The sequence below is a fragment of the Otolemur garnettii genome, unplaced genomic scaffold (assembly GCF_000181295.1).
Source record: "Otolemur garnettii isolate 467f Iridium unplaced genomic scaffold, OtoGar3 scaffold00086, whole genome shotgun sequence".
In the NCBI taxonomy this organism is placed as follows: Eukaryota; Metazoa; Chordata; class Mammalia; order Primates; family Galagidae; genus Otolemur; species Otolemur garnettii.
In genome coordinates this window covers 5929811-5949631 of record NW_003852481.1, presented here as the reverse complement: position 1 = coordinate 5949631, position 19821 = coordinate 5929811, and the positions used below count along the sequence as shown (strand labels likewise).

Below are 19821 nucleotides of genomic sequence, written 5' to 3'. Positions count from 1 at the left end.
AAAAAAAAAAAAAAAAAAAAGAAAAACTAGCCTTGGTTTCTATACAATCTCTCCCGGGCAGACCACCAACCCTTAGAGAGAGAGAGAGAGAGAGAGAGAGAGAGAGAGAGAACACAGCCAAGCCCTCTCTGAGAGCCTTCCTGGCTGCTGAAAACCGAGCTTGTCAAAAAAAAACAAATCCATAATGGCCCGAGGCTCCTCTCCAATCTATTTTCTGCTCAGCTGGTTTTAAATGAAGTTATTATGAGTCATTAAAACACCCGCAAGCCAGTGGAAGTCAGCCAATTACAATTTTAAATTTAGCCTGTTCTCTGCCCCGTTCCCTTGTTTTCTTCCTTTGCCCACAGAATGCTGCTGCTGTTATTTTTTCCCTCCCTTCCTTTACCCAAAGTGGAAGAGACAGTTATGAAAATGCATAGTATTGCACGGAACGCAGAATCATTCATATGAAACTCAAATTATTAAATTAAAAAAAAAAAAAACACAGCAAACTTCTTTCCCCTCCAAAGTCAACCCAAGTCCTGCCTATCAGCCCACGGAATTGCTTGGAAAGTCCAATCTGCACCCTAAAGGTCACGGGGCTATTTTTAAAATGAAAAGGTTCTTCAGTGGGGTCTTGTGGAGAACCATTCACATCCGTCACACAAAACCAACATGAGGCGGGCTGAATCCAAGAAGGGAGAAACACGCCACCGCCATCTGAGAATTAATAACAAACAATGAAGTTGAAATTCAGAGGTAAAGCAGGCTTTGCAATCAAGCATGAATGTCAGTGGAAGTCACTAGATATGATGAGCTCATTTAGTTTTTAAATCTTCAAGGTAATGGTCTGTGCGGGCCCATTACAGCAAAGGAACAAATTTGAGTATTTCCTGTAAACGCTTCTTCTCAATCCCTTTTTTCTCACATTTGCACACATAAACACACACGTGCACACAGTATCCTCATTAGGACTCTGCTCCTTATTTCTGGAAAGGGAAGTGCAGCTTTTGCATGCCCTCCAACAGGTAAATACCCTCCCACCCAAAGAACTGTCCACTCTTACTATCTCCACCAACCCTGCCCAATGGATGAGTCTGCAAGCTCCAAGAAACAGACCTCAGACCTCTGCATAAGTCTCCCATCAGGCCCCCCTTCCCAGACGTGCACACACCGTGGAGGACCAGTGCTCTGCCCCACCAGACTCGCAATTGTACTGCCCCAGGGCTGCAGAGAACCAAAGCCACAGACCTAGGCAGCTGGAACACCTGGAATAGGGGAAGATGTTATGACATTTAATTGAGAGTCATGGAAGGGCAGTGTGGAGACTGAGATGCTACCGAGATGATCTACCTACCTGGTGGCTCTGGGTGAGATGGAACTCAAGGTCCATCCCTACCAATGACTCAATGAGAAGAAAGTCTGAAACACCAAAAGGCTTCCAGGCCATCTGTGACCAGCAACAGTTTACCCAAAACAGGAGGACCCCAGTTTCTGAGGGTCCCCAGCATTGGACAGATGTCACTCTCCTATCCTCGGCCCCAAGTCTCCTCACTCAGTAGTTCAGAGGGCCCCCAAATAGCAGTCCTCACAGTGGTTCACAAAGGCCTATTCTCCTTGAAGCCACAAAGCCGAACTTTCAGGCCTTTCCCAGGCACTGGCCGCCTTCCCTGGAAGAGCTCCTAACACTTGATATTCATAGTATCTTTCTGAAAGAGGGCATCCACAATTCTGTAAGCTTCTGGGCCCACCAAACCCAGATCTGCCCCAGTAATGCAAACACTTTAATAACAGCATATTTATGTATTCACCAAATACTTAGCAACTCACAATACTATGTGCCTCCAGCCATGGGTACACGAGGGTGTTGGCCAGTGCTGCACTCAGATGTATGGTATAGACTTTGGTCAGCATGATACTGTAAGATGGGATTTGGGGTAGCAGAGTCCAATAAGAGCCTTGCAAAGCCTCACGCTGCTCATCTACCTACCTGTCCTCAACATAATTGGGGGGGCCCCAGGGGGCTCATAAAAGTGGGAGACAAGCCAGGGAAGCCCCCACTCTGACTTCTGAGAGGCAAGAGACACGAGCACACAAGGTTCTGGGTATTGGGCGCATCCTACGGTCACTGGCCCCAGTGTCCTCCCCAGACCTCTGGGCCAGAGTGACATTTTGTTCCCCGTTCCAATTGTGTCCCAACTTCCAAGCTAAGAACTTTGGGGGGGGGGGCGAGTGGACACAGGGAGAGGGAATCACAGGGACAGGGAGAGACAGATACCAAGACAGACAGAGAGAAGACCACCTAAGACCAAGGGGACCGGTGAAGGCAGAATATACACAGGAGGGCCAGGAAAGGCTGAGGCTGATAGGGACACAAGGACGGGGACAAAGAGATGCAAGGAGGTGGGAGAAACAGACAGAGAAGAGAAGAGCAAAGCTCAAAACAGAAACCCACTGCCACCGAGACCTGGGAAGAGGATGCCGAGAACTAGGGGCCTGCCATAGTGCAATGGACGGGTGAGGTGGGATGGGACCCCTCGGGCACAGCCTGGCTACAGGGCTGAGAAGTGGGGCTGAGGGGAGAAGGAAGCAAAAAGTCTGCCTAAGAACCTTCCAGAAGGACGTATGTCTGGGAAGCCAGAGGAAGATGAGAAGGCCTTGGCTGTAAGAAACAGCGCTTGCTTACAACCATCCCCACCTGACCACTCTTAAGACAGTCACCCTCAGACAAAACAAGGGCCAGCGAAGCAGCCCAGAACTCAAAAAGGATGGAAGGAGCAAGGGAGAGGAAAAGAGAGAATGTGAGCATGAACAGCAGACAGACAGATGTCCCCTCATCCGTCCCTCGGGGGCACGGTGCATTTCCTAACAGGAATGTCACCACCTAGCCCCGCAGCATGACGGGGTGGCAGGAGAGGAGGCATGTGTGGGAGAAACCACCCGTGTGGAGATAAAAAATCAGAAAGAGAGAGATAGAGGGAGAGGGAAGAAGGTTATTACATAATTTCCACTTTCTTTCCTCCACCCTTAAAGTAATGTTCTATCTGACAGGCTCCTCTCTTGAGGGGGGAAAAAATGACAAATCCAATCCAAAATTCAACAGCCTGTGTTCTGTTCGGAGAGTACACAGCGTACTGTACAGCCCATAAAACTCCAAACAGCCTCCAGACACTGCCGCAATCGTCCTCCATCAAAACACTTTGTCTTGCATACAAAAATAAGATACAGCGCTGAACAGAATACAAAATCAGCCCATTACAGTACAGGGAGACTGCTACTTAGCAACCAGGGGGCTCTAAAGCCTCGATGCTCTACAGGAAGCAAAATCTGTCGAGCCTGTTGGGCAAATGATAAACATTAGCAGTATTAAAAAACACAAAAGCCATGTAAATAGATAGACATAATGTGGAAACGAATTTATAGAATAAATGGGGATGGGGGAACTTGAGAGTGGGGCAGGGGGAGAGGCAGAGATCCAGAGGGGTAGATGGAACAAGCTTCCCCAACCCCTCCTGGGGCGCCATATGGAGATGGAGACATGTGTATTTGGGGGGAGGGACATGTGAACCCCCTCTTCACACACAGGGGCTGGAGGGGAGAGAACTGGTGAAAACACTGTTTAATACAATGACCTGTAATGAACTTTCTGAACTTTATCGGTGCAGCTGGCCTGACGGGAGAGCTTCAGGGCCAGGCGACCCAGGCACACGCGTGGTGGACAGACGCGGGGGCTTTACCGGCCGTGCGGCCAGCACCGCACCCGGCACCATCGCAGAACCTGACACTCGCTGTAAACAAAATCTCCGGCCAGAAAAAAAAACAAAACCAACCCCACAGACAAACAAAACCCCAAACACCCCATCTGGGCTTGAAAATCAGTATATTTCATCAGGTAAAGGGGAAAAATCCTCTGGCTGTGAATCAGCAGCAGGGTTTCGGATCTCAGCCAAAACAGGAGCTAAAAAGCAAAACCATATTCTTCTGGTCTCAGTTTAGGCTCTTGAGGCAGAAAGCGAGAAGGGGTGGGGGCCGGGGTAGGGGGAGTGAGGAAGGGGGGAAAGGAGAAGGGGAGAGGAAAGAAATGTATTTTTCATCAGCCAGTGGATAATTTATAAACAGCATTAAACAGTTTTTGTTTTCTTTCTCCTCTCTCCCGTGTATGGGCTTGGACGGCAGTCAAGCCTGCATTAATTTCTGCTTTGGGTACAGTGTGTTCTTGGAGGCGCATCTGCAAGCGATCATAAACTCTCTGGAATGCTGGCAGAACATCCAGACCTGCCGGCAGGCCAGTGACGACACCACTCTGGGAAAAAGTTCAGGAAGCAGGCCAAATTCAGAGTAGGGAGAGAGAGAGAGAGAAAGAGAAGCGTGTTCAAGAGAGAGCTGGAGGAGAAAGCGGCTCCCTTCACCCCTTCCTCACTCCGCACCCCATCCTCACACCCCCCCCCCCCGTGACCTCTGAGCCACCCCTGTCTGATCTTCTCTACTCTCTGAATCTAAAACCTCCGTGGTGCCCACCTCCTAAGGCATGTGGATGGACACGAGACCTAGGAAAGCGGATTCTTGGTTTCCTCTTGGTTTTACCCTGATGGCAAAAAGCTACCCAGAAGGGAAAGCCGGCCTTTGCTGGACAGAGGACAGAGAGGGAATGAAGTGACCAAGGGCTCTCACTTTGCTGGACGGCCCCCAAGTCCCTTGCTTGGGGCTGAGACCTCATTTGGGAAGAGGGAGGTGAAAGGAAGAAGGAACTTGCAAGGTGAGAAGCCACAGGTCCCGAGAAGCCATCTTCAGACCTGAAAGCCCATCAGCAATTGTCACCAATCGTCAGTGTGCAGACCACCTCATGCCACCTCCGCATAGTCGCAGGGAATTTGCCAGCAACCCTGGTTCCCCGACCTTCTCGGGCTTTGAGAAGAAGATCCCTGAAACCCAAAACTAAGTGCTCAAAAAAATAAAAAATAAATACAAAGGAACAGGACCACCCATAGATCTGTGCCATCTGGTCGTGCTCTGCTTTTCTTCTCCCATCCTATCGTGATGGGGGAAAGCACAGGAGAACCAACTGCTCAGGACAGGACCCCCCCCAGCCCTCTCTCTGCCAGAAGATAACCCAGGTCCCAGATGATACACCCTGGTCACCCCACACTGCTGCTGAAATCAGAAATGCTATCAGCCAACACCCACATTCTTTCCCCAGGGCTCTGACTCTGGGGAAGAGCCTGGTCACAGGGGAGGTTTCACAAGGCCCACACCAGGGCAAGGGAGGAGTGAGTGGAGGGCACCTCCCCGCTGGCAGCACGGACTCCCACAGAAGGGCTTTGTGGCCCTCAGCAGTGTTGGAAGCCCAGAACTCTTGACACCAGCATAGATGTGCTCCTCATTTCTCTTATATTCCAACCTGGTCTACAATGAAAAGTCCAACGGTCCCTTCTGTTTCACTCCCTTAATCCTTTCACGGCTGGCCAGAGCTTCCAGGAAAAGGCAAATCATTTTGCCACTCAAGGCCTTTCATGATCTTATCCCATCCCTTCCTTCTAAACCCTGCACTGTCTTCCTCTGTCCTCTGCACAGCCAGCCTACACTCCCCGGCTGCTCCACCCATCCCATGGTCGGCTGGGGCTCCCCCCACCATCCTCTAGCAGGAATACCCTCCCCTCCTCCAAATTCCACCTAGAACTTTTTCTTGACATGTTGCTCAGACTACCATCTTTTATCACGATCTTATCATACCAGCTTCCCCTATTAGACCCAAGCTCCTTGAGGGCAGGGATACCGTACAGCACTCTTCACGGCTAAGTGCACAGGCCTGACACCGAGTTAATGCTTATTAAACACCCTCTGGTTCCAAACATGAACAACATTCCTAAAATAGGAGTGGGCCCATATAAATACGCAACCCCCGGAAAGTGTTCGGCTGAGTCAAAAATAGGGGCAAGCAGTTCTGGGCATGCTTGGTTATAATCCACTAGCACTCAAAGCCAAGCTGAGGCAAACAGTACCTAATGGGAAACCTCGCACGGGCCAATCTCAGAACCAGCCTGAGTCACTGGCTGACTGTGTGGTCCCTGCATTCTCCAAGGACTAGAGCTAGCAATCACCTCTTCTGTTAGGACACGGAGAGTCAAACAGAAGGTGGGTGTCTCCACAGGAAACTGGGCAGCAAGGGGTGGTGACACGGATGGGACCAGGGAGAGTCTTCTGCTCCCTGCCACAAACCTGCACCCAAGCTTCGCCTCTACCCCACAGACCCAGCTTTGCAAACCCTCAGAGGCTGTCTCTCCCTCCCAATATCCAAACCTTTCTGAACCCCCCAAAACACTCCTGAGACTGCAGGGCCTGGCCAGATCATCTCATTAGTTAATGAGTTAGGTTACTGTTGGTTAATTTGAACTTACTGTTATCATCAGGTATATCTCATAAACACTTGATTAGTTAACACATTCAAACTGAAATAAAAACTTCAATTAAACTGAACATTCACGACCACCATTCAGGGCCTTAAAAAAAATAACAAAAGGAGAAAGTAAGAGAGAGAAAGAGAGAAGTCGCTGCCTCTCAGAAGGGCCTCCTACAGGGCAAACTTCTAATTAAACAAATTGTCAATTTCAACACAATGAAAACTGATTTAGGAGCATAAATTTAGTATTCTAGTCACTGAAAATAAGACCCACATTGCCGTCCCCTACAGGCTGATTTCATGTGATAGAGAAAGGCAGAGGAGAGGACAAGGGAGCAGGGAGGAAACACTGTGAAGCCAGCACAAGCTGGTGCATTTTCCTCCTTTCAGAAATGACATCTCCGTGGAATTCGATGCGGCCCGTTCTCGAGCAGGGGAGAAACTCTTCGGTTGCCTCCTCCTTCACCCCACCCCTACCAGATTAGAAAAAAAATTAATCGCGTATGATGACAAACTTGGCTCGGCACTCACTGTACATACTGTACCCACAAGTCTGGCTCCCGGCCAGGCCTGGCCCAGCGCCAGAACTACAATAACAAACACAGGCAACGCCAGCCAAGAGGGGGTGGGGGCAGCCAGCACTCGGAGCTCGCCAGGAAGCACAAGCACCGTTCAGCTCCACTGCGCGGAAGAAAACAGCAGGAATGCGCCTGCCCAAGGGCAGCGATATTTAGGGGAGCAGGACTGACCCCTGCCCAGTTCCCCACTTGCTTTACACAGCCTGTCCCTGTCTGAGAAATGGTCCCATGGGCTCTGGAGCAGCTACTGTTCCTCCAGGCTCCACGCTGTGGCTCCAGCCCTTGGTGACCTGTAAAATGGGTCCGTGCTACATACCCAGAGCGTCCATTGTCACTGTCAGCTCCCTGCACAGAGCCTTCCAAACAGGGCAGCAAGGAAATCTCGTATTAACCATCTCCTCTAAAACATCACATATTCTGTTATCAGGCAGCTAGGGGCAGACATCAGGACATGCAAAACCACATCTGGAATCGGGGAGAAGACCCGGCACCCCCAGGACCAGCCCCGCCCTCTGACCTTAACTCCCCAACAAGGCCAGTTCACTCCAGAGGCCCCAGTGGCAGTCACTGTTTAACACGGATGCAAACAATTCTGAAAGTAGTTGAGCCTCACTGAGCTTTGTGTGTTATTTTCTTTTCAAGGTAAGAAGTGCCCAGAACAACAGTAAAAACAGAGAACAGAAATATCAGACTCTGGCTCGGCACCCGTAGCACCCGTAGCACAGTGGTTACAGTGCCAGCCACATGCACCAAAGCTGGCAGGTTCAAGCCCAGCCCGGGCCTTCGAAACAATGGCAACTACAATAAGAAAATAGCCGGGCATTGTGGTGAGCACCTGTAATCCCAGCTACTTGGGAGACTGAGGCAAGAGAATCACTTAAGCCCAAGAGTTGGAAGTTGCTGTGAGCTGTGCCGTCACGGCGCTGCCAAGGCTGACATAGTGAGACTCTGTCTCCAAAAATTAAAAAAAAAAAAAGAAAAAGAAAAAGAAATATCAAACTCTGAAGGCCATGAGCTATCTGCAAGGGTTAAATTAAAACCCTGTGGCTCAAGTGGCTAAGGCGCCAGCCACATACACCTGAGGTGGCAGGTTCGAATCCAGCCCAGACCCGCCAAACAACAATAATGGCTGCAACCAAAAAATAGCCTGTGGTCCCAGCTACTTGGGAGGTGGAGGCAGGAGTCTCGCTTGAGCCCAAGAGTCAGAGGTTGCTGTGAGCAGTGACGCCATAGCACTCTACCCCCAGGGGGATAGCTTGAGGCTCTGTCTCAAAAAAAAAAAAACCCTGTCATGACTCCTCATTGCGCCTGCCCTCCCACCAAATTCTCCTTTACGAGGGCCATGGCAGGTGACTAACCAAGAGACAAATGATTTGACACAATCAGCCTTTGGTGTCCCATAAGCCAGTCACAGAGAGAAAAACTAGGAAAACTGGACCCAGTTCCTAAAGCCTCTGGAGTATCCACATAAGGGCAGGGAACCTGGGAGTGCCATCTTGAGCAGGACTGAAACGTACTTCCCCAGGGACCCTCCGGGCCTACAGGGGAGCTGTGCAAAGTCACTGCCCTGTCTGAACTGGGGGCCCTGGGCTCACCTTAGAGTATGTAAGCAGCCCCTCTCCTCTTTGCCACTCCCACCAGCCCCCCAAACACTGCTTACATGTGATTCACAGCAGAGACAGTGGCTCACTCACATTGGGTCGAAAACCTCAAGGAAGTGTACAACTGGGCCAGTGGGCTCCTGGCTGCCCCCAACCCATGGAGCCCCTCAGACATAAACAGGTCCTACTATGGGAGAGACTGGACAGGAGAGGGGAGTCTCCTGAAGTTGTTCATCAGCCTCCCAGACTACACTCATTCATGCAACAAATACTGCATGACACCAACAACGTGCCAGGCAGTGTGCTAGAAATAACAGGACAGGTCCTGTCCCCAGGTAGCTTATGATCTATTTATTAGAGAACAGAGGGAGACAGAAATGACATTTACCAAGAGCCTGTTATGTGTCAGGCATGGTTCTAAGTATCTGGCGTGAGCCTCACAACTTCTCTGAGGTAGGATTAAATGTTTTCATTGTGAAAATAAAGGATACCAAGAGCATATGTTTCTTTTCCAAGGTCACACCATCAGGAGGTGGGTGCCCAAATTCCTCCCATTGTGTCATCCTGCCTTCCAAGCGGAGATTAGGAAAGTCCACAAATAAACATGATACGGGTGAAAGATTGCATCCAAAGACAGCTTTGAACAAAGAAATATGGGCCCAGAGGATGGCATGACTGCTCCAATTGGAGGTGAAGAACAGGTGAGGGTGGCATCGTGGAAGAGACCTCGGAAGATCTGGGAAGAGGGGAGAAGAGTTATTCCAAGCAGACAGAACGGATGAACAAAGCCACATGGCTCCGAAAGAATCAGCACATGAAGCAAAGTCTGACCAGAGCTCTGGCCTCAGGGGAAGGTTAAGAAGAAGGGCGCTACCGCCACTGAGTCAGAGAGAGGGTAGGGCCCACACAACTCACTGCAAAGTGCAGCACCCTCATGGTAAATGTCCAGCGCCACACAGGTATCTGGGCCAGCATGCAAATGGAAGCCCCACATTTTGCTCTTGGGGTAGAAGGATGGACAACCTGGGGGACAGACAGTTCACTAAAACTTGAAACAACCTATAAAGCTAAAGAGAAGTGTTAAAACCGAAGAAAAAGCGTACACAAGTGCCAAGTGGACACTGAACACAGCCACGCCTGGGCTCGGGACTCATGGCCAAGGTGACATAGGTGAGCAGGATGAGACTAGGGGTGGGACGGCCTCAAAGGAAGGAGAAAGGGGACCCATGGAGACATGGGGACAGAGCAGCACACTGAGACAGACAGCTGCCTAACCGGGGTAGATCCCTGGATCTGGAAGAGGAAAGAGGCAGTGAGACGGGAATGCTGGTACTTTAGGAAGGGCTACGCGGGCCACAGAGAGTGGCTATGTCAACACAGTGCAGCCACACAGGCCCTGCAGCAAGGCAGTGACAAGCTGAAGCACAGAAAGCCACCAAAGCATTTCCACAACTGCACACAAGATGGGCTGTGGGGGGTCGGGGGGAGACCAGAAGCAAACATCCAGTCAAGCAGAAAGCTTCTGGGGCAAAGTAAGGGAGCTATATGGGGTCAACAGCCTGGGAAATGCAGAAAAGGAAGGAAGGTGCAAGCAGAAACCACTGACGCTTATTAAACGCCAACTGTATGTCAGAGGCTTGCTACAGAAGCCTTCATCATAGATTACATCTACTAATCATCAAAAAAAATCATATGGGCTCAGCGCCTGTAGTTCAGATTCTAGGGCGCCAGCCACATACACAGGGGCTGACGGGTTGAAACCCGGCCCAGGCCTGCCAAACAACTACAAAAACAATGACAAAAAAAAAAAAAAATAGCCAGGCGTTGTGGCGCGTGCCTGTAGTTCCAGCTACTTGGGAGGCTGAGGCAAGAGAATTGCTTAAGCCCAAGAGTTTGAGGTTGCTGTGAGCTGTGATGCTACTGAGGGCAACATAGTGAGACTCTGTCTCAAAAAAAAAGGGGGGAAAAATCACATGAGTTGCAACACCTATGCTTATCAGATACAGAAACTGGGATTCACAAGATAAATGTGGCCAAGGTCACATAGCACAAACAGGGTTTGAACCTCCATCGGCCCAACCCTAAAACCCAGGCTCATTTCACAAATGCTAAATTGCTTGGAGGTGCAGTTGCTTGAGGCAATATGGGGAAATGCGAGGCAGACTGTATGGGAGGAGAGCAAAGCCCAGTAAGACCAGGGCTCTCTCCTCTCCCCTAAAAAGGGACTCCCAGGTCAAAAATAAAGGAATTGGAGGGGAGAGAGCACGCCCTTGGCAGGGAAGTGTTGAGGCCTCTCTAACCCAAGGCAGGCAGCCTCGCAGCCTCACAGCTGCATCATCACACCTGCTGGGTCCTTCTCCAGAACACCCGGGCAGGGCGAGCGCCAGGGGCTTCTCCCCCTTGCACATCCCGGGGGGCAAAGCAGCTCTGCCCAAACACCAGCAAAATTACCAGCAGCCACGCAGCCGACCTCTCTAGAATTGGATAAAATTAACTTGCAAAAGACAGCACGCTATAACTAGCTTTGTGCTCCAACCTTTCTATATCTATTTAATTAAAGGCTCCTGTATAATGTGAACCCAATAGTCAGATTCATTAGACAGTGAGAACCTAATTCCACAACTGTTTTGCTAATGAAACTGTAGTCTACTTTGGAAGGTGGATCACACAGGGCGCTAGGCACTAACAACGCCGTAGGAAAGCCAGGAGGGCCCCGGGGTGGGTTTATCCAAGGGGTCTCACAGCCAGGATGGATCTCCCGCTCCCTGAACCTGGAGGTAGGACCCGCCAGACCAGGTGCACCAAGGCCCCAACAGGTTCTGAGTTGGGGGTAATGGCTGGCAGGCGGTGGCTGCCTGTGCCTAAATGGGGCATCAAGGTGTCCTCACCTACCTGAGTGAGCCAGTAAGTGCATTCTCAGCCGCAAACTATCCAGGAACCGCTTCCCGCAGAGCTCACATCCGTATGTCTTCATCCCACTGTGCAGTTTCCTGTAGGGGAGAGGGAAACAGAGTTTGCTACTGCTCTGCTGGACAGGAGGCACCCTGCCTGGGGGGCTGCAGCCATCCTCTGGCAGGGCGAGAGGGCAATGACAGAGACACAGCCCCGGGTCTCCAGGCAATCTAAAGCGCCCCCTAAGCCGGGGACAGCTGCCAATGAGGCCCCATTACCTGGTCTTGTGCACGGACTAAACAGGGCACTGCCTACTGCTCACCACTGGCAAGTGGAAGGAAGGACAGAAGCATCCAGGTCAGACAGACGTGATGCTCACTGTCTCATTAGCACAGACCATATGCAGAGGCCCCCCACCTCTGTTCACCTTGGTGACAGCACTGCTAAGTCTAACATGCCTATTCCATGCAGGAGGGCTGCACCTGTGTCTCTTCTCTCCCCAGTCTCCAACTCCTGCTACGGTGACTGGCACAGAAGAGGATGCAAATAAGTTTATGAATGAACTGGTGCCTTTATGGACATGAGATGCGTTTCTCCCTGGCACCCAGATGTTCTCCAGTGACTCCCAACACACCTCTCTTAAGGCCTCCTAAAGAAATGGCTTCCCTTCAGGTCTTGCCTGGGCAGAAAGACAGTGTCAAGAAAGCAGATAACATCATTCCATAAACATAGGTTGGGACAGCCCTGTCTGGCTCTCCAGAGTATTTTCACACATGTTATCTTTGCCATCATTTTGGGAGGTGGGTTGGGCATGTGTCATCACTTGGGAAGACCTGGTGAGAACTGGTCACAGGCCTAGCCTGCAAGAGTGTTCTGATCCTAGCTCCAACCCAGGACCTTTCCCACCAGACCCCTGGCTCAGTCACTGGACAGCAAGGTTGCTGGTAAGACGCAGGGAATAGGGCGGGCCAGAGGGAGCTGAGCACTGGGCAGGGATCGCCCGCCGATCCACGCTCCTGCTGTCAGGTCCCGACGTGTCTTTGTCAGGTTCAGGATCCAGCTACCACCTCTGCCCCAGTCTCTGCTCCTTCCCTAGAACCTTCCCATGGACTTGGCCCTAAGAAGCAGGGCAGGCTGTGGCAGCCACAGGGAGAATCTGTGGGTGGTGGGGGCAGGCGGGAGGGAATAAGAAGCCCTCTAAGAGCCAACAACCTATCGCACCAGAATGCTGATGTGTTAAGACCAGGGTGAAAGGCTGGAAAGCTGGTACAGCATCAGATAAACTGCAGGTGGGGGAGGGAATAGTACACGCTCACGCCAGCAGCACCCAGATCATGATGACAAAACTGGGCCATCCACTGCCACCACCTTCCAAGCCCCAAACTAAGAACCCAGCCATGTGCCAAACCCAGGTGAGCCTCCCTAGCCCCACACTCTGCAGACCCCCGCGGCATGAGGACAGCATATGGCCGGTCGATATCACACACAGTTCTCTCTGCAGAACTCTTTCTCAATCCCATTGTTGTGTTTGCTTGCTTTCCCTTTACTCCCTTGCCAAAGACAAATGATTTCTCAATCACAAACACACACACACACCCCCTCCTCCATGACACTGCAGGGCGCCCCACCCCCACTCCACGTTCTTTCACTCCTAGCCATGACTGATCTACCCAAATTGAGAAATATTAACAGTATAGAACATTTTAACTGAACATTCTTGACTCTAAATATATGTCGCAATGCTAGGCACAGGGACACATCTTAATAGCATTTTGGGCACAGCATTAATTTTCAGTATATACCTAGGTATGTGACTGCATTAAGTGTGCAAGTGAATGCACGCTTGTGCACACACATAGGATAGCACAGTGGGCCTATCGCCTGCCCGGGCATGATCGCTATTTCCTTTTCTAAGAGATGCTCTATAAAGTGACAAAGCTCAAATCACAAATGGTTCAGGGGACGAACTTCTCCACACAATCCTGGTAAGGTCTCATGGACGGCAACGCAAGGATTTCAGTTGGGTTTCTTTTCATCTTTTTCTTCCTTGGTGATTTGTTAGCGCCCGGGGTACCCCCTGCCGGGGGGAACAGGAGGACAAAGTCCCATGTGCACTTATTTTCCCAAAGAACTCTGGAGTGACCAGTTTGCAGAGTTTAGAATCCACTCCAGGCTGAACTCCCCTCTTGGTCTCTCATCTCTTCTCCCTGAAGGCTCCAGTTTCAATTCCTCACCCTGATAAGACACTCTTTGGGCAATACCATTGTCTTTCTCCAGATGTGAATGGATTTGCCTAGCAATTGGTGGAAATGGGGTTTGGTTTTTGGTTTAGGTTTTGGGTTTTTTTTGCCAACTGGACTGGCTTGATGCGAAAGGCAGGGAGTGCTGGTTCTTTTACCACAGCGGTAGCAGAAATGGGGAAAAAATACCCAGCAAGCATTCAGAAAACCCGGGTCCTCAACCCGACTCAGCCATGCCCTTGCTAAGACTTTGCACAAGTCATGCTATGCCAATCTCTTTGCCTTTGCTCACCTGGGAAGTGATGTCAGTGATAATATTTTGCATGGAGACAATTTTATTTTATTTACTTTTTGAGACAGAGTCTCACGATGTTACTCTCAGTAGAGTGCCGTGGTGTCACAGCTCACAGCAACCTCAAACTCTTGGGCTTAAGCAATTCTCTTGCCTGCCTCCCCAGTAGCTGGGACTACAGGCACCTGGCACAATGCCCAACTTTTTTTTTTTTATTGCTGCAGTTGTCATTGTTGTTTCAGCTCGCCCAGACAGAGTTCAAACCCACCACCCTCGGTGTATGTGGCTGACGCCCTACTCACTGAGCTACAGGCAGCACCAAGACAATTTTATTATTCAAAAGCCTTACTAATATCTTTTTGCCTGGCCTCCAAGGTGCTCCTCAGAGGGCTCCTGCTCTTCTCTCTGAGCTAAGTCCCACTTGTTACTGACTACTGTGATGTCCTCTGACAGCAAGGCCATCAGGCAAGGACAGACTGGGCAAAACTCTAGACCCAGTCTCAGCCATCTACTCATTTACAACTTGCTAACCCAGGTGACCTGATTTTCCTCCTTCCTTACTTGCTATTTATCTCCCAGTGAAAGAAACTTCCAGAAGTTATCACCAGCTTTTTCTCAGAACCCCTCTGTCGTCACCCATTTCCCAGCCTTCAGAGACACAGGTGGCCTATCCTGTCCAGTCCTCAGAGTACGGACACTGCCCTATAGCTGACCCACTAACTCGGTGCCCCACACAGGTTCCCAGAGAGGAACGTGGTAGCCAAGTGATTCCACACACAGGACAAGGACAAAGGTCTTACCCCACTGGCAGAGAGACCTGGGCAAAGCACAAAGGTCAGAAGAGAGAAAGGGAACAATTTCACAGCCCTGGAAGTTCAACAGGGCCCAGCAGTTTGCTTGTTATCTTTAATTATTGCTCATATGCTGCAGAACACTAATTCTATAGAATTATATAGAAGGAGGCAATGGGGAGGCGTCTCCAAATTCCAAGAAAAAGGGAATGGTGGAGAATCTGAGTGCATTCAAGAGATGTGGCTGCCAGCAAACTCTCTAGGGCACAGTCCACAGAGTGGCCAATGTGGAAACAGAATCCCAACTGGTTTCTGGAGCAAAAGTCCAACATTTTATGAACTCACGTTCTATCCCTCTTTAGACCACAGCCTCCCACCACCGCCACCGCCACATTATGCAACTGCGAAGTATTTGGATCAAAATGGAAATTCCATCCACCTCCTTCTTCCTTACCGCGCACACTCGCATCTCCCCAGTCTGGTCCTGTCTTACCATAAGGTCTCACCGCACATGGCCATTTAAGAACATCAGCCTCCACTGTGACAGAGGGAAGGAAGACAGCTGGGGACGTTTTTGCACCTTTCCGGGTACTGCCTTGGTTGATGATGGAGTTTTCACACTCTTCTCTGAGAGAAGCCATATTGTGGAACACTATTTTGAAAGTAACCTGGTTCTACCACAGCCCAACCATCTCCATCCTGTGCTCAGTGAAGGATCCGCCCCCCCTCCATATGCCTCAGGTCCTAACCATCCATTCTGCGGAGGAAACCAAAGGTCCCCCCAACTCTGAGTGGTCGCTTGCCACAGGCCAGCCGGGACCACTGGGTGCACTCAACCTTGTGTGTTAACCGATTTTCACCTATGTCCAAAAAGACAAAGAAAAAATGAACTTCTAACCGGTTTCTATCTGTATTCTCAAGAAAAGTGAGTCATTACGAGAAATGAGAACTAAATGCATCTGAACCTTTTACCAAGTAACTGAAGGGAAAGAAGGGCCCATTTCTTCTCACTGATTCTCAATCCCACCACTCTCACCCAGCTCGCAAGATGCAAGCTTGTCATCTGAGTCATTTCTGGGCTACTTCAAGTCTGAAAATCCATAAGAATTCCCTCCAGCTTACAGTGCAAACTCTCTAATGACAGAAGGCACCACACAAAACTATCCTCTCTTGAACCACAGACTCACATACCCATGCGGGGCCCTTGCACAAACCTCTCTGCAAAGCTCACAGATGCTCTCACAGCTGCCTCCCCTAAGCTTGGTGGTAAGAGAACATCACCCTGGCCTTGCTCACCTTTCCAACAAAACAGAATTGAGAGAGGTAGAAGTAAAGGAACAGGCTTACTCTTCTTCCTTCAACTCTTAAGTTCAGAAATGTACCTTCCATGTCCATGGACCTTCAACTCAAATGACAAGAGAAAGGTCAGATTCTATAGCATTCTGTGGTCTAATTTTAAAAAGAAGGGATGAATAAAAAGTTACTAGGCTATCAGGAATTCCTCCAAGATTATAGGGTGTTTCCATATTTGGTCCAACCTCTGTGCTTTCTACACGTCTTCTTATGGGAAAGGAATACTCTGAACAAAGCCTGTTCTACCAGAGGCCTCCACCCTAACCACAACGTATTACTCACAGGGCATCTGGGTCACTCAGGGGAATGTTCTCTACCCTCTAAGGGTGACAGCCTCTCTTCCCAGGCATTTCCCTTAATGCCAACAACAGTGCCACATTCCACGCTGGGTAGGTCATTCGTCATGCCCCATGTCATTCTCCTTACATATTTTCTCAGCACGTTAAGTCCATTCCAGACCAAGTCACTGAAGAGATCTGCAAAACTGTAAGCTCCTTGCGGGCAGGAACCACATCTTCATCTCTACTTTCAATGTCCTCATTACAAGCAATGAGAGCAGATACAGGACAACCTATGTCCTCCAGACACCTAAGACAAAGGAGTATCGAGTATCTGGCCATTAAAATCCAACTCTAGAACTGCCTGGAGTCGGAGAGGAGGCCTGGTGGGCCCCAGGGGAGAGAATGAAGGGACAGTTCTAATCTTGGCTGGGAATTGGGTCACTTTCATTTTCTGAAAGGCACAAGGGAAATTACTCTTTTACCAAATGTTTTGCTGTTGTTTTTTTAAATGCTGAGATTAGACAGTCATTTGACAAGCTGGGAATGCTTAGCGGGTATTACCACAAATTACCCTTCTAGCAATCGAGTTCGTTGCTCCCTGACTAGTCAATATTAATAAACATTGCCGGATGCTTTTACAACACAATTTATTTTTTAATACAGCTCTTTATGTATGCCATAAAGTAAATATACCAATAAAAGCCAAGGATTTCAAACAACAGATTAAAGAAAACAACCAAGAACTAACCAAGTGCTAGTTAACACCTTCCGTGCTGCGGGGGTGGGGAACACGCAGGGGGCGGTGGGGAACACGCAGGGGGATCTACACCCGTAGAGCTCTGGAAACTGATGGCCATTCGGTTGTTTTGGAGCCTTTCAAAGGACAGGGGAGAAAATGCCAAAGAGGCTGTGTTTTTCAAGAATCGGCTGGATAAAGAGTGTGATATGTTGACAATATAAATAAATAGAAAGATTAGATGGACAGGTATAGGGCTGGGGGCAGATGACCTGGCTTTCCATCAAATGGTATCCATCCATGGCCAATGACCTTGGCCAACCCACTTACTCTCTTTAGAGTTCACTTTACACCATCGCAACACAATGTGGGGGTTGAGCTAGATCATTTCTTAGGTTCTTCCCAATCAGGTTTACAAAACTGAAAGGCTGCGGGGCTGGCACAGATCTGTGCTGGCTGGACTCTATCTCCATCACAAAGGACCTATACCAGATTCATCCTCTCTGTCTCCAGCCTTGAGCCCAGACTACAGCACGGGCTTGGTGCACTTTTGCTGAATGAATGAACAAACAAGAAAGGGAATTTGAACAGAAAAATGTAGAGGTGGCAAAAACCCACCCTCCCTACACGGGAGAGCACACACACCCCCAATATACCCCCACCCACATAGCAGTACAAGAACAGTTGTGCCTATTGTCCACAAGACAAGCCCTCTGTGGGGTTCTCAGAAAGAAAAGCCACCCATTCTGTCTCGCCCTGGGATCAAGGCCAAGCTGGAGCTGACTAAAGCGTGGAAGAAACTGTCCTAAGCCTTGAAAATACAAGGATGGGACAATGGCATTCTCCACGGCCATAACCACACCAAGTACAGTACTTTCAGATAAGGCTGCCCTGAGTGTTAAAATACTAAAATGCTATGTCAGAAATGACAAAGGGCAGGGCTAATCTCCCCGCAGCAACTGCCCAGAGAGGGATCTTCATGGCCACCGAGCACCAGGAGGCCCGGGCTTCGGGCTGTTACGTAACTGGTCCTTTGTTTTAAAATACTGATTTCTCCAAAGTCATTTATTTGAAATATCTCTATCAACAAATTTCACCAAGAACAAAAGTTTTTCATTTGTGTGCTGGGCTGCAGGATGATCTTATCGTGCCCAATCTCATACAGTCCCTTTCAACAAGGTCTTAGCGCGCTTATCTGCGAGGTTCCTGGTAGCCAAATATGATTGAAATGTTCTATTTATGCTCACTGGATTAAGGAGATGTTGCGAAATGGCACAAAAACCCAGCAGATGTAAGCAAGGTATTACAGCCCGGGCAGTTAAGATCTGAGGAGAAAGGATCAATACCCACTTTTGTAGTTTTCTTTCTTTCTTTTTCTTTTAAGAGACCAAGAAAAGTTGTGCTTTTAGAACAGGGAATAGTAAGATGCCTTAAGATTTATAGAAGCTCTGAGCTTTTTCCAAACCCAAAACAGGGCATCATGATGCTTGATGATGTCAGCCCCCGGGAAACAAAAATAAATCGAAAATATTCTCTCCAGATCTTAAAAAGGCCCTATAAGGAAATTAAACTATGGCTACGGGGGAACAGGGTTTCGTTCTTTCTCTGTCCCCCATAAAAGGTTGTAACGAGCACAAACGGCCAAGTTCTGAGAAAACAGTTTTCAGAAAGCTACAGACTCCTTCTATTCCCCCCCACCCCCAGTTTTGCCAGGGGGAGACCTGTGGAGGAAGCACCTTTGTCTCTTGGTTATCTGGGCTCATTTTTACATGTTTCCTCTTTAGACAGGAAGCCAACGCTACCTTCAAATCCCACGAACCAGCTATGGAAACCCAGAGAGTGCCGAGAAAAACTGAGGTTTATTAAGGCTCTAAGAAACCAGCTCCTTGGGAATTAAGCCATTCTGAAAATCTTTTTTAATGTATATTGCCTCATTCTTTCTGCTTTAGTACACTGAAAATTAAATTACTTCTCTATGAGGGCTATGAGCTTGAGAGCCATCGCTCTAAACATCAATTATGAACACACGATAAGAGACGGAGCAGACTACCTATATGGACACCAAATCACATTGCAAACGTTATTGTCATTTTAATAAAGGATAAGAAACAAAAACCCAAAGAGTCACTTTTTTTTTTTTTTTTTTTACTGGTTCTTTCTTCCTTTCTTCTAGAAAAATGCAAAAAAGAAAATCTAGTAAGCGAGGTTTCCCAACAGTGAAGCTAATGCATTTCTACAACACATCTACATTGTAAGGTCTCCAGAGATCAGCTCAGCCGCCGTGGCTGGGATGGACAGTGCAGTTTCCACTTGGTGGATAAGGAAACTGAGGCTACATGACTTACTTTCCAACATCAGCAGGCCCAAATCTCCAGACTTCTCACCTCCAGATGTACCTTTCCATTCCTCCCTAAACAAGAGTCTTTCCTTGAATGAGGCAAAAATATCACCTAGAAAGGAATCACTGAGAGCATGCCCAAGGTTGCCTGATCTAATCAGATAGAAGCAAAAACAGAAAGGGATCCAACAAAAAGGGGGGTGGCAAAGAGGGAGGATGGGTGGAGGAAGGGTGATTGGTGGGACCACACCTAAGGATACATGTGAAACTTACTACATGTAGAATATAAATGTCTTTTTTTTTTTTTTTGAGATGGAGCCTCAAGCTATCCCCCTCGGTAGAG

General features: G+C 49.1%; 1 protein-coding gene across 6 annotated transcripts in view; it reads right to left on the bottom strand.

Annotated features, from left to right (window-relative positions):
- Positions 1-19821, bottom strand: part of ZBTB16 (zinc finger and BTB domain containing 16) — a 192728-nt gene that overhangs the window by 86479 nt on the left and 86428 nt on the right. For all 6 annotated transcript variants that reach the window (XM_003794759.3, XM_012808162.2, XM_023516053.1 and 3 more), the window contains exon 3: positions 11448-11545. In XM_003794759.3, coding sequence (XP_003794807.1) covers positions 11448-11545 — 98 coding nt within the window. The remainder of the gene's footprint in view (positions 1-11447; positions 11546-19821) is intronic.